The sequence below is a fragment of the Bufo gargarizans genome, chromosome 2 (genome assembly GCF_014858855.1).
Source record: "Bufo gargarizans isolate SCDJY-AF-19 chromosome 2, ASM1485885v1, whole genome shotgun sequence".
Classification (NCBI taxonomy): Eukaryota; Metazoa; Chordata; class Amphibia; order Anura; family Bufonidae; genus Bufo; species Bufo gargarizans.
Window position 1 is genome coordinate 657058785 of NC_058081.1, and position 15772 is coordinate 657074556.

General features: G+C 45.6%; 1 protein-coding gene across 2 annotated transcripts in view; it reads left to right on the forward strand.

Annotated features, from left to right (window-relative positions):
• Positions 1–15772, forward strand: part of SIK3 (SIK family kinase 3) — a 128411-nt gene that overhangs the window by 103817 nt on the left and 8822 nt on the right. The window contains exons 14-21 of one of the 2 annotated variants that reach the window (XM_044282264.1): positions 1126–1196; positions 5762–5905; positions 9566–9719; positions 11437–11550; positions 11983–12083; positions 13287–13396; positions 13474–13798; positions 14230–14993. In XM_044282264.1, coding sequence (XP_044138199.1) covers positions 1126–1196; positions 5762–5905; positions 9566–9719; positions 11437–11550; positions 11983–12083; positions 13287–13396; positions 13474–13798; positions 14230–14993 — 1783 coding nt within the window. Of the gene's footprint in view, positions 1–1125; positions 1197–5761; positions 5906–9565; positions 9720–11424; positions 11551–11982; positions 12084–13286; positions 13397–13473; positions 13799–14229; positions 14994–15772 lie in introns of both variants that reach the window. The other variant, XM_044282263.1, reaches the window with a different exon arrangement.

Sequence of the window (15772 nt, forward strand, 5' to 3'; positions counted from 1 at the left end):
GGGGGGGAGAGCTGCTGGCACTGGGTGATAGTGGAGCTGATCGCACAGGGGGGAACAAAGGGTGTTGGGGACTGATGGCAGGGGGTCTGATGAGTTTTTATAAAGGAAAACAGTCTATTAATTATTTTTTTCTTATTAGATTACTCAATTAATCGTAAAAAATCAATAGAATACTCGATTACTAAAATAATGGTTTACTGCAGCCCTACACAATACATTAGTAAGTGCCTTGTTTTAACTTTCTCTACATGATAAATGCCGTTTGCTGAAGTGACACAATCCCTTTAACACAAAGTTTAATTGGATTAGTAAGGATTATCAGACTATTTCCTCAAGGCCCGAAACTTCAAAAGAAATTCGAGATAAATTAAAGAAATTCAACACAGCCAAATCTTTGCTTACCTAAGGCTACGTTCACATCTTTGCTAACGGTAACCTGCCAGTCTGTCCCGGCAGTACAATAGATTTCCATAGTCACCGTATACACTCCACCAGATCCCCATTGACGATGATGGGATCCGACAGCTTTCAGCCTTAAATACTGCCTTTCACGCAGACAAATGCCACTGCATGCATCAGTATTTGGGTGAAGGCCGGCGTTTATCCCAGAAAACTGCCAGATCCCATTATCGTCAGTGGGGATTCTGCAATGTGCTGCAGCATCCGGCTGTGCTGTATATGGTGACTCTGGTAGTCCGTTCCTCTGCCGCAAAAAGGGGGTCAGTAAGCACGTCCCAATGTGCAGGTGCTAGAAACACACAGAAAAAATTACAATCCAACAGCACTCTGCAAATCAAATAAAGTACAATAATGCCATAGTAATAGAAACTATTCTGCTGCTAATGCTGCGCTTATTTTGTAAGTTTGGCAAATACATTTTGTACAAAATTATTTGAGCCCCTCTGCCGGATTACCTTTAGTGGATCTACCTCTACGGCCACGTGGTCCCGTTGGAAGGTTCCTTTACCCATTACATTGTCATCCGCAGCTGACCTTGCTATCTAATGAATGGATGTTGGAGGAGCCCTCTATGGAAACCATGTTCTTGTGGCAGCTAAATCTGATACTAGTTATTACCAAGAGATGAGACAGAAGTTTAAGTGTTTTGTGGTTTCTATTCTTTAGGCTGTGCCCGCAGTTACTCCAGTAGATGAGGAGAGTTCAGATGGGGAACCTGACCAAGAGGCCGTGCAGAGGTAAGCGTTTGGTTTCACTTACTGGAAATCCTTCATAGCTATCCATTGGTGCCCCGACTCTCCCTCGATGGCGGGTATCGTGGGGGAGAACATTCGGTCAGTTGGATTTCACCATGCCTATTCCATATGTCCTAAAGGGAGATGAGACGCTGCTCGAGGTGCCTGGTGGTGGCCGCCTTCTCATGTCCTGCTAAGCACATGCGCTGAACAGAGTGTTTCTATGTATGAGGGACCTGAAGGCTGAAATAGTGCTGCCAAAGGTGTATGTATGGCCAACTTAAAGGGATTGTCCAACCCCCAAAGCAATTAAAATTATAACCATAATGGTGATTAACATAAAGACAAAGTGCGCCGTTCCAGTGCCGAGGGACTGTACTTGGGGCATCTGTTCTGTTGTCACCTGCGCCTCTGCAGCCATTCACTGGGCTCAGCAGTGATTTGTCCCCAACAGTAAGTGAATGACTGGAGTGGTGTACGTGATGACAGACTGGATGTGACCATAGTGGACTGGAACCAGTGGGGATGAGACCCTCCGCGCTGGAATAGAATGATTACATTTGCTTTGGTGGTCAGACAACCCCTGTTAAAACCAGATAGTGACCCATCTCATTTTTTTCTAATCCGTTTTAACTTTCTGATTGTCGATTTTTTGGATTCTATTTCCTGAACATGATTATGGGGGCGGCCATCTTGCCTGAGCTGTTCTTAACAGCATTTAGAAAGCATTAAAAGAATTGCTTTATGGCAGCCCCATGTTCCATAGACACAATGGTCAGGCTCTGACCTGTGCAGAGGTCATTGTACAAGGAAAGAAAAGAGAAACTCTGACAATCACTTACTGTGAATGGAGGATCCTGTCTTATCTATACACAGAGGTGATATCATTACAGGCAGGATTTAAATGTCTGATAAGCAGGTAACTGCAGTAAAGTGATCTGTACAGACCAAGTGGCAGCCATTATTAGACATAGTGGCCAGTGCGAAAACTGCTGGATTTTTGGTTTTAGTTTAAATATTAAAAAAAGTGACATGGAAAATTAAAAATAACATAAAAAATTATTTAAAAATATGATGAAAATAAATAGTGAATTAAACAGCAGGTCATTTTCTGATGACATATTCTCTTTAAGAATGCTGTCAGTTTCTCGGTGACGTTTGGACATAATTCTGTGACCCCCCATAAAGTATCTGATCACCACGAACTGTCACTACCTTTTTGCTGAAAACATGCTACATATGCAAACCCCAGCATATAAATCACACTGGATCAGTCTAGAGGCAGCCCCCAACCACAGAGGATATCGCCTCCACAAGCTAGTGCAGCACAGAACCATTGTAAAGAATATCTATTTTAACAATGTGACCCGGCCGATAACTTCCTTCTTATAAGTAAATAATCGGCATTCTGGTTACTGTGCAAGTAAAGAAATGTAAAATGATAGAAATGTATTTCAGTTATTACGGTAAGTGTTTCTGTGATGATGAATAAAAAATTAATCTCAATGAAAAAAAAATAATAATAATAATTGTAAATGTAAGTAAAACCATTACCCAAGTGTATGATATGGCAATAAAGTAAACCCATAGGAATAGAAAGGGGGAATACAGGATGTGTACAAACTGCCGGAAATGAAAGGGAAAAAGTGTTAATATCAAAACCTAAGGGTACTTTCAATACTTGCGTTTTTCTTTTCCGGCATTGAGCCCTTTTGACGGAACTCAGTGCCGGAAAAGAACTGATCAGTTTTATCCCCATGCATTCTGAATGGAGAGTAATCCGTTCAGGATCCATCAGGATGTCTTCAGTTCAGTCTTTTTGACTGATCAGGCAAAAGAGAAAACCGTAGCATGCTACGATTTTATCTTCGGCCAGAAAAAAATGAAGACATGCCTGAATGCCGGATCCGGGATTTTTTCCCATAGGAATGTATTAGTGCCGTTCAAAATACCAGAATGCCAGATCCGTCCTTGCGCAGACCGAAAAAAAAAAAGTGTAAAAAATAAATGCCGGATGACACCGTAAAGACGGATCCGACATTTCAATGCATTTTTTTTGACTGATCGGGCATTTTTAAGACTGATCAGGCTTACAAATGCCATCAGTTGGCCAGAATGGCCTAAAATAATAACAGATAAAATATTTAATTAAAAAAAAAGATAAAATTTAATGGCACCGACTAATGACACTGACACAAACATGATTTTTGGGCCGACACTACATTAAATGTCCACATAATAGTAAAGCAGAAAAGTTTGGTAATTAGGATGGTTTTTGATGTTTTTAGCTGTGGCAGCCATTTTTACCTTTTCACCTTTGCACAAATGGCCACAGTAACAAAACCGCCTGCGGCTGTAACGTCTGATTTATTCATTTACGACGGTACTTCTGTTTGGTGTGGAAATCCTGTTTAATCCAACGGCAGGTCCAACGTCCTTTACTTGTTTGTTTAACGGAGCTGTATGAGACTTAAATAACATGGCTGCGTTCTTCCAGAAACAGGGTCACTCCTGGTATTGCAGGTCACCCCGTTCACTTGAGTTTTCTGCAGTTCCAGCCGTAGCTTATAAACTAGGCGGCCGCGTCTCCGGGGTTAAGTAGCTATTTTCTATGTGATCTATAGTATAACATTCAGATGTCAGTATATTAGACAAGGAAGAACCCATAGGTATCGCTCAGTACTGTCACAGGAACTTCACGTTGGACATTTGAAGTGCTCTCAATGCCTTGGGTGCCTACACTACAGCGGTACATCCACACTGGACTGAAATGGTGTGACTCTACTTTTGAGTGTGGCAAATCTGCCATGTTTTACGGTACCAGCAACATGGATGAGATTTTAAGATGGCCATTCTGATTTCTGCGATTTTTGTCTGCAAAAATGTGGGCATCTGGGTGTGTGTTTCCTGAAACCATTCATTTGAGTCTCGGATGGAAATCAAACGGGAATGCAGCATGCTGTGATTTGGCTGCATGGAGGAGCGGACGACAGAATTGCACCATTGTGTCAGGACAGCATGTGGATGGGAAATACCACGTGAATGAGGCCTTAAAGGGGATGTCTCACTTCAGCTAATGGCCGTTATTATGTAGATAAAGTTATTACAAGCCACTTACTAATGTGTTGTGATTGTCCATATTGCCTCCTTTGCTAGCTGGATTCATTTTTTCCATTTCATTACACTCTGCCTGTTCCCAGGGGTTCCGACTAGGGACCGACCGATAATATGGGAAGTATCGATATTATCGGCAGATAATCAGGATTTTGTACATTATCGGTATCTGCATCTAACCTTGCCGATGTACTGATAATGCGTATAAAGCAAATGCTAGTGAGCACTTCTATTATGGAAGCGCGCACTAGTATGCATCGGGTGCCGGAAGGAAGCGCAGCAAGCATTCCGATACTCACTCTCCCTGGTCTTCTTTGATGGAGCCCGCGCTGCACTGTCCTGACCCCGTACAGCGTCAGGACGTAGTGTGCGCACTATTACCTGATGCTGCATGCTGTCAGGTGACAGTGCAGTGCGGGCTGGAGGACACAGAGGAGCAAGACGACAGACCCGGAGATGAAGAGGAGCCGCGGCGCAGGAGAGGTGAGGAGTTTATTTTATTCATCTGAGGTCTGATGGGGGTTAATAAAGGTCTGATCTTAGGGCTGATAGGGGTTAATAAAGGGCTGATAGGGGTTAATAAAGGGCTAATCTGAGGTCTGATAGGGGTTAATAAAGGGCTAATCTGAGGTCTAATAGGGGTTAATAAAGGGCTGATCTGAGGTCTGATAGGGGTTAATAAAGGGCTGATCTGAGGTCTGATAGGGGTTAATAAAGGGCTGATCTGAGGTCTGATAGGGGTTAATAAAGGGCTGATCTGAGGTCTGATAGGGCTTAATAAAGGGCTGATCTGAGGTCTGATAGGGGTTAATAAAGTCAGTGGGGGGGGGGGGGGAATTGGCATTTGGCACTAGTATATTATAAATTGACTAACAACTAAGGGTTTTATTAATTTATAAAATACTAGTGCCAAATGCAAACCACCTCAGTGACTACCAACTAATATAATATTATGAGATATAAAATATCGGTATAAATTATCGGCTATTGGCCTGAAAGTTCAGATTATCGGTATCGGCTCTAAAAAATATATCCATATCGGTCGATCCCTAGTTCCGACCACCCTGCAATCATCAGCGGTGGTCGCGCTTGCACATTATAGGAAAAAGTGCCGGCCTCTCTGGTGGCTGGGACTGTGGGAGTGTGCATAGCACGACCACCACTGCTAGATTGCAGGGTGGTCGTCACCCCTGGAAACGGGCCGTGTTTAATGTAATAGAAAAATTTATCCAGACAGCAAAGGAGGCAACATGGACAATCACAACACATTAGTAAGTGCCTTGTATTCGCTTTCTCTACATGATAAATGTTTGTTGAAATAACACAATTATTATAAAGTAGCGATTGTTATGTAATCCCAGAATACATTTTATTCATCTGCATCACAAATGTGACTAGCTTTCATGTCAGCATCCACAAATATAGTCTCAATGTTCTCACCATCTGTATTTAAGGTATCTTGCCAACCGCTCCAAGAGACACACATTGGCAATGACTTGTCCTACAGCAGAAATCCCCCCAGACTTACAGCGCCAGCTGGGGCAGCAGGCCTTCCGGAACAGACTGTGGCCTCCGCACCTGATACCTGACCAGCATCGGTGAGTAGTGACCAGTGACCGGGCAAATGGCCTTTATATTTTTTTTGTTGTGCTTCTTACATCGTGTAGAATCCTCTGGTCCTTTACGTCTCCTTTTAATGATCTGTATCAATAGTTAATATTCTTTATGACTCTTTAAATTCATGAATTTTGACAGCGGTTTACCAGTCCTGCCATCGCTGTGCCGATGTTTCCCTTGTCCCCTGCCGGTCTCTGTTTACCCAGCTCCAGCTGTGTTGTCGGCTTAAAATGCGATCGCTGCAACCATTCTGTGGTGACCTCAGGAGTACCTGCAGCCCAGTAAACGGCGACTGGCAGAGGGCCCGAAAAGCGTGGGCATGGGAGCTACAAAGGATTGGCAAAGTATTGCACCATTCACAGCTAAGAGTTCCTGGGGCTGGAGAGCCCCTTTAACAATTGAATAGTATCTCTGGGTCAGCTTTGCAGGATACTCGGCTCAACTGGATCAACTTTTTTTTTTTTTTTTTTTTTTTTTTTTTTCAGCCTCACAAACTATGTAATAAAAATGTTCTTTGTTTTCTTGGGAAGTATATCCGAAGGTGCCCTCCCAACCTTTGACCAGTCGATGCTTACGTGAGCTTGTAAACTTTGCCCCACACCCACTGATTGCCACGCTGGAGCTGCTGATAGATTGGAGATTCTTTGTTTTCTCAGGGAGGGCGGCTGACCCGTAGCCTTGCGCAATTCATTGATCTGCAGTGATGTGCCCGTGTCATTCAGCAAAACATGCTACACCTTAAAGGACTTTACGAAGTGATGGCTTATCCTCAGGATAGGCCATCATTAGTTGATCGTCCAACACCCCACATCCCCGCCGGTCAGCTGCTACATCGCCAGAATTTCACAGTTCCGTTAACCTTGTGGTGGACAGCCCTGTCACTGCAGCGCCGCTTCCACTGACTTCAATGGGAGTAGCAATGCTGTGATGAGACAACCTCTTCAAGTAAAAACCTGACTACCTGTCCATTGTACTGACCTTGGGCCTTATAAACAAAGTGAAAAAATGTTCTTACCTGACTTGCATGGACAGTTCGCCATTGTGTGTGTGTGTGTGTGTGTGTATGTATGTATATATATATATTTTTGCAGTGCATGTCAAAAGTTACAGGACATAAGCCTGGGCCTTGATGTCAATCGCCATGTCCCCTTTGACTACCAGGCACAGTGCTGTACTTTTAGTAGTGGTTGTGCTTGATTTTACACCTTTGTCTAAGGCCTCATGCACATGACTGTTGTTGGCTGGTGTCCACGGTATACGGACAGCGGCTATTTGTGCACCACATCACAGATGTGGACCCATTCACTTGAATGGGTCCACAATCTGGGAGGTGCGGAAAAGAGGCACGGAAGCAGTACAGAGTGCTTCCGTGGGTTTTCTGTCCGTGCCTTTGCACCGCAGAAAAGTAGTCCATGCACTACTTTTTTTGTGGTGCAGACCTTCAGATGCGGATCACAGACCCCATTCAAGTGTATGGGTCCGCAGACGTTGGGCACACGGTTGGTGCCTCGTGCTTTGCGGACTGCAATTTGCGGTCCGCAGCATAGGCCCGGCCAGAACACGTTTATGTGCATGAGCCCTTAGTCTGGTGAATAAGACTGAGTTGTAGCACATGGCACAGATGCTACAAAAAGTGCAGCACTGTGCCCGCTAAGTAATGACGAGGACACATCACTTACCAGAACTCCACGACCCAGAACTTTGCACCAGAAATAATAGAAAAATGAACTCTTTTTGCAGCCCCCCCATAAGAGTAACTAGAGCATGTTTTATTGGCATTACACGTCCGAAGCATCACAAATGCCATCCGTGAATATACCCTATAGCTGCTCCTCACTTAAGCGACCCTTCATGCACATTTGTCTTTGCACTTTTTAAGACTGTTGTCTGTCTGCGACCCCATACACCTAGTAATGATGATGGAGTATATTCCTTATGCATGCTTTTTTTGGGGAACATTACGCAAGTCTTAAGATTCCCCCCCCCCCCCGCCAGTGTTCCTCTTTCTCTGTACTGCAGACAATAGTTTGACCTGAAGTAGACGGTCATGGCTTTATTTTCGTCTGAGCCAAGCAGGCACGATCCTCATGCATCCAGACAAAGGACGAATGGCAGGACAGATATCAGTCACAGCACTTCATTGCAGCATTTAAGGCTGGGTTAGAGGAGAACGCCATTGTGTTCACTGTTGCACTACGGCTCACATTTTCATGTGACAGTTCCCAAGGAAAGTGATTGATTTTGTAAATTTGCTATAATTATCAAGCCTAACTTTTTGTTAATCTCTTAATGGGGTTGCCCGACACTTAAAAATCCTCAGGGGAGCGGAGATTCTTATAAAGCAAATAGAAAAAGCCTAATTCACCTTCTAAAGGCCCCCTGGTCCAGGCCTGTGGGTCCCATCCCTGGGGCTTCTGGTTCCCATCATCAATGATTAGCTGAACGATCACGCAAACGATGGACTAGCTTCAGAGGAGGGCTCCCTCGTCTCCCCGCATAGATGCTTTTCACACTATTGATGGCGGCATCTAGGGGATTAAATAACCAGCCAAAGCCTCTGTGAGGATTGTTCCGGCACAGCTCCTCTGCCCCGCCGTCACCATGACGTGATAGCACGTCATGGAAGCGTAATACAAGCTAACCTGTGTTGTACAGTTATATATCAAGGGGAGAAAAACACAACTGGATCGCACATCCACAACGCTATGCTTAGATCTAATTAAACTCGCTTCTCAGCGCACCATTAAAAGTGTACAGCCCCCCATGCTACATGCTGTACAAGAGGCATTAGTGTACATTTTGATCAAAAGGCATGAGCCCACTCACCACGCCAAGGTTGCCTCTTTGAGTGGGACCTACTCTGACAAAAAGGCGCAGCGCAATGCGGTGACAAAGCAGCACTGCCCTAGTAGGCGGCGGGACCCAGGAGTCAAACAGCAACCTGCTGTCTGACAATGCCACCCATGACACTGGGTTCCACCAACCTACCAGCACAGCGCCACAAAAACAAAGGCCACCACTCAGTACTGCAGTCCCCACTCTGAGGCAACCTTGACGTGGTGAGTGGGCTTATGCCTTTTGATCAAAATGTACACTAATGCCTCTTGTACAGCATGCAGTATGGGGGGCTGTACACTTAATATTGCGCTGAGAAGTCAGTTTAATTAGATCTAAGCATAGCATCGTGGATGTGCGATCCAGTTCTGTTTTTCTCCCCCAGTTATGTTAGGGTTAAAAGGATATTCCTGTATTAGCCACTTAACTAACTGCTGGGTGGTGGTCCTGCTGCTGGGAACCCCACCGATCACAAATGTAGGGATCTATCATGTAAGTCATTCCTAGTGAAACAGACGACATAAAGGGGTCCACCTGGTCAATGTTCTCGTCATAGTTTACCAGTGTTTCAGTAGATGGTGTAGGTCAGGGATCAACAACCTCGGGCACTCCAGCTGTTCTAAAACTACAACTCCCAGAATCCACCTTTCACTTCTATGGAAGTTACAAGAACAGCCAAGCCAGTGTCAATGCTGGAAGATCAGTTTCACAGCAACTGGAGTTCCGAAGGTTGCTGATCCCTGGTCGTTAGTCTTTGTCATGGACACTCATGTCTCCATTACTCGGCAACGTATTTGTCTTTTCAGCTCCATGTACAAAGATTCCAACACTCTTCACCTCCCCGCCGAGCGCTTCTCCCCAGTGCGCAGGTTCTCTGATGGAGCCGCCACCATCCAAGCGTTCAAAGCTCACTTGGAGAAAACGGCACACCAGAACAGCAGCATCAAACAGCTACAGCAGGTAATGGGCATTGAGCGTGTAAATGGGCAGGTGGCGGCCACAGTGGTTAGTAATGCTGCCATGCAGGAACCAGGTCATGGGTCCAGATCCAACAAAGGCAACTCGTGCATGGAGCTTGTGTGGCCACCACCTGTAGGTTCCGATAGGTACTCAAGTTTCCTCCCACAGTCCCAAGTCATAGTAATTCATTTTTTTCCTAAAAACTAGTTTATTATTTTCTCTTACAAGACGTTTTATCGAATGAATGTGGTGATAGCACAGGGTAAAGCGGAGTTGTAGAAAAGGACTTTGTCAGCCAATGTTCCCGATGCTATCAGGTTATAACGGGCATTCCCAACATGAAAAGTAATCAACTACTTTTTCTGATTGCTCACCTCTGGGGCTGTCGCTGATCCAGGGTTACAAAGGGTGAGTATGGAAAGTACTTTGGCTTATAAAGCAAATAAAAAGCCTAATTCCCCTACTGAAGGTTTCTTATCATGTCCCATTGTTTGCTTGACCACTCGGCTGGCATCGGCGGTCACATGGGCCTGATCGGCTGAACAGTCACGTGAACGATGGACAGAGGGGGTCTCTCACATCTGGCCGCATAGGTGCTGTGCACGCTATTGATTGTGACATCCTAGGGGGTTAAATAGTTAGGCTACATTCACAGGACCATAAGTGTTTTGCGGTTTGCAAAAAAAATAAAAAATAACGGATGACCTTTCCGTATGGCATCCATTTTTATTTTTTTTTATTATTTTTTTTGCGGATCCATTGTAACAATGCCTATGCTTGTCAGCAAAACGGACAAGAATAGGACATGTTCTATCATTTTTGTGGGGCTACGGAACGGACATACAGATGCGGATAGCACACGGTTTGCTGTCCGCATTGTATCTGCAAAAAAACGGAACGGACGCGGAAACAAAATACGTTTGTGTGAATGTAGCCTTAGTCAGAGCCTACTAGCTGTGATTATTGTGCCGACACAGCTCCTGTGCCCCATCATCATCATGAAGCCTTAAAGGGATTGTCCGGGGCATTTCATGCTCCAATCCTCTCCATGACACCATGACATAATAGTATGTCATGGAGCCTTAATGGGGTTGTCCAGAGCATTTCATGCTCCGATGCTCTCCTTTTGCCCTGTGCGGAGTCGCGCAGATCAAAGGCATATTTAGGAGTTCCGATGACATACCAGGATCTCCATGGGGGCTTCTAGGCGGAGGCTTCCGCCTAGCAGTGAGCCGGGTGACATCATTGCAGTGAGCCCGGTGACATCATTGGCACTAATGGGTGGGCTTTAGCGTTGCCCTAGCCTGTAAAACAGCTAGGGCAGCACTAAAGCCCGTCCATCGGTGCTGGTGACGTCACCGGGAACACTGCTGGGCAGAAGCCGGAGGTGTCCGGGCGGTCGGAGGGGTGAAGATAGGGATATGTCCGGTCAACCACTTTAATACAAGCCATTATGCAAGGGTTAAAAGGGTTTTCCAGTATGGAAAGTACTTTCAATGCAGTTGAAAGAGAAGAACACCACCCAAACAAATTTGTCACATATTAGGGTTGTGATGACCATAGCGTTCCTCCCGGACATGGATGCTATACTGGACGCCATCCAATTCATACCTTTACTATGTAATATAATATGTTACCAGTCTCCCTCCTTTAGAGGGAATGCACATAAAAGTAGTGGGTTAATGGTAACTCTCCACATTTCTAGGAGTGTGAGCAGCTGCAGAAGATGTATGGCATTCATATGGATGAAAGGACCCTGGAGCACACTCAGCAGCAGCACTTCATGTACCAGCAGGAGCATCAGCAGCACCTCCTGCAGCATCAGATCCAGGCAAGGCACTCTTCCACATCGCCTATAGCGCCTATAGAAACCTATCAGAGCATCAACACGGCACAATTCATTTCTGAGGAATTTGCGGCAGATTTAGATTCAGCTCTGTCATGGTTTTGATGTGGATTCGCCACGGATTTCACCAGTTGCAGTGGAAATCCGCAGCATAAATTGACATGATGATTCTTTCAGCAGCTTGTGGATGAGATTTGCCAGAATCTCATTCACTTTGCTAATTAATATAATATTTCATGTGGATGTATCCTTATAAATGAAAGCTGATTTCTGTGGACAGCAGGGTACATGAGGCCTTGTGAAAAGCTTGTGCTTCTGTACCTGTGCTTCATGGGGAGCGAGCACAGTATAGATCTGTCTGGTGGTGACGCTCCCTGTGCGATAACCGGCTCTTCTCTCTTTTTGGATCCCTTTTAGGATTGCATTCGCCCTGCACAACCATCTCCTCCTCTCCAGTCATCGACCATGGTACCAGCCTGTGAGAATCAGCCTGCCCTCCTCACACACCAGCTCCAGAGGTAATGAGCACTGACTGACATCGGTCTTCTCATCCTTCTCATGTTACGTTTAAGGCTACTTTCACACTTGCGGCAGAGGATTCCGGCAGGCAGATCAGTCGCTGGAACTGCCTGCCGGATCCGTCAAAACGCATGCAAACTGACGGCATTTGATGGCATCCTGATCCGTATGACAAATGCATTGAAATGCCGGATCCGTCTCTCCGGTGTCATCCGGAAAAAACGGATCAGGCATTTATTTATTTATTTAACATTTTTTGCGGTCTGCGCATGCGCAGACAGCAATGCCGGATCCGTTTTGCCGGAACACTCGAGGCCAGATCTGGCATTAATGCATTTCAATGGGAAAAATTGCGGAATTTGGCATTCCAGCAAGTGTTCTGGAATTTTGGCCGGAGATAAAACCGGAGCATTCTGCGGTATTATCTCCATCCTGAAAAGGCAAAAAGACTGAACTGAAGACATCCGGATGCATCCTGAACGGATTGCTCTCCATTCAGAATACATGGGGACAAAACTGATCAGTTCTTTTCCGGTATTGAGCCCCTAGAACGGAACTCTATGCCGGAAAAGAAAACGCTAGTGTGAAAGTGCCCTAAAACAGTATTCTTCAATTACCTATTCAGATGAATTTGCTTTCTACAAGCTGGGCCTCGTATCTTCTTGTATAAAATGTTGTACAGAAGCGGTTTGTAACCAGGAGGCTTACTGGTTCTGGCTGCACGATGCTCCCGCCAGATTTATGTGCGGTCAATCCACATCAATTGGTGCAGATTTTCCGCCTGCAGATTTTACTAAAGTGAATGGAGAAAATCCAGTCAGGAAAAAAAGAAATGGACTTGCCGCGGATTTTAAAATCTGCACCTTAGGTCAAAATCCGCACCAAAAAAAAAATCTGCATCGTGTGCATGAGAATTTCAAATTCTCATAGAATACAGTGTAAATGACCTACGGTGCGGATTCTCCACACACAATCCTGATCATGTGCATTTAGCCTAAAGGGGGTTGTCCGCTTACGTGCGAGCGATGCTTTCTCTTCAAACAGCTAATCGGCGGGGTGCCAGAAGTCTGATATCGATAGGTTATCAATATAAACAAAAGCGGACAGCTCCTTTATTATTCACTAAGAGCCATGTGTCCTAAGTCTCTTTAATATTAGAGGATTAAATGATTTGATTGACCTTTCCTGTTGTCTCTTGTCAGATTGCGAATCCAGCCTTCCAGCCCCCCTCCAAATCCAGCCAGCAACCACCTCTTCAGACAGCCAAACAACAGCCCCCCACCATCTTCCAGTGCCATGCTCCAGACACATGGTACAGCACCTTTTCATGTTCTTTCGAGTAACTTTTTTTGTTTGTTTCTCACAGATTTTTTTTTTTTCTATTTTCAGGGGCCCAACCTTCCACTCAGTATCAGGGGGTGCCCACTCACACTGCTCTTTACCAGCCTGCTAGCAGCGGCTCCCCTCCACCTAGCATTACACTGCCGCGCATGGGCATACAGCAGCAGCAGAACCAGCAGCAGTCAGCACAGCAAGTCACCATCCAGGTGCAAGAGCCATCTGATATGTCAGGAGCTGCGCGGGGTATTCCTATTAATCCTTGTGCCAATCACATACAGATGCAGCAACGGGCGTCGCTTATGGCTTCGTTGGGCAATTATACCCATCGACCTCTTTCCAAGCAGCTGAGTGCCGACAGTGCTGAAGTGCACAGGTAGGATATAGCAGATGTGCAAAAGATATTGTGTTTGTTCCCCCCTGTATCAGCCACTGGAAACTTTCTGCTTTGCCTGGGGTTGTACGAGCAGTGGGTCTTGGTATAGGTCATCACCATCATCACATTTTTGCATCCACATCCCAGCACCTACACGGTCACCTGATTGATGGGGCTGAATTGATTGCCAGGTAGCGCCATACCTTTTTTGTAGTGGCTGTGCCTGTATTGCAGCTCTGTCCCTTTCACTTAAATTGGAACTGTGCTGCAGAGAGATACAAAATGGAGAGCTGCAGAATACCATGGCCCCAGCTTATTGGCAGGGGTGCAAGAAGTCGCCCCCACTGATCCGATATTGATGACCTATCCAAAGCTTTATGTATTCAGTTGTAATCCTTATCCATGCCGCAATTCTTTTTCTCATTCCACAGCTTGAATATGGGCTGCTTTTCTCCCTCCACAAATTACGACCAGACCCACCTGCACCCTCATGTGTTTTCTGACCAGCCAAGGCCTCCCCCATCAGGATATGCAAGCCAAGGAAGCGCAGGATACAGCCCCTCGGGCGCCTCTGGTTTTTCTCAAGCCTTGAAAGTTCCCCAGCTCGAGCAGTATCCTGCCTTCAGCGCGACGCCCCAACAGAATTACCCCACATCTGCGCTGCAGCAAGCTTTGCTCTCGCCCACCCCCGGCACGTATACCAGACATCACCAGCAACTGCCGCACATGCTACAGGGTCTGCTCTCCCCACGGCACTCTCTGACAGGGCACGCGGATACGCGCTTGCCCCCGACGGATTTCATGCAGCTTATTAAACAGCACCAGCAACAGCAGCAGGAGCTGAACGAACTGTTCAACCAGCACCTGACTCAAGTCGATGCAGGCAACATACCCTACCAGAGCCCATCTGAGCCCTACCACCATCTCCTTAAGATTCGAGCACAGGCAACACACGCTCCACCAACTCCCAGATATCACCTGTCTATGTTACATTCTGAGAGCATGGAGGAAGATTGCACTGGGGAGGGACACAGGATGAGCGAGGGAGAGACTCTCAGAGGTTTGAGCAAACCCCTGCAGGAGAGTGGACATGATGACACAGAGTCTCTTATGGGGACCCTGAGAGAGCAGGAGTTGAGTATGCAGCAGTATCCGCCACAGACCTCGTACAGCCGGACCAAGCTGGCCAGCAGAGGTAAGTTGGAAATATCGGGAAATGCTTGCAGTGCTTTGGCTATCACTGCTGATCATCGGTTCTCCTGCATATTCTGCTCGCCTTGATATCTTTATGACCCGTTATCCGTTTGCCTCTTGGACTTTCATCGAGAAGCTGGTCACGGCTTTTATGCACACAAAGCTACGATTAACCCATTCCCCTCTAGGTTGGCAGAATTAGTCTTTAAAACCACGGTAGAAGATTTCTACTTCTATATTAACCACAAGTCTTGAAATAATCAGGCTGAAGGCGCATTGGATCAGCAGCAATTTGTCACCGCCGACTGTTTGGAAGCCAAACTATATATATATATATATATATATTACATAGTAAGCACTACTTATAGACGAAGCCGGGTGCAAAATCCTCTGACCTTAGGCTGTTCGGTCAATAATTGTAGATATCTCAAAGAAGAGGCAGCACTCCAAGATAAAATGAAACAGTGGCCCGCTTTATTTCCCCTGAGCACAGGGGAAATAAAGCGGGCCACTGTTTCATTTTATCTTGGAGTGCTGCCTCTTCTTTGAGATATATATATATATATATATATATATATATATATGCACCCTGTTCCATGCACAGAGACATCTGGAAACATGCATTATTGTTATACATACTATATACGAACATATGAAGCTCTTTGCACACATTTTTCATCAAAATTTTGTCAGGCCCATCTACCAACGGCAAGGTGACCTCTACAGTTGGGAGCACTATCAGAATTGCTTGTCCTGGGCATAAAGCCTGCAACATTCAGG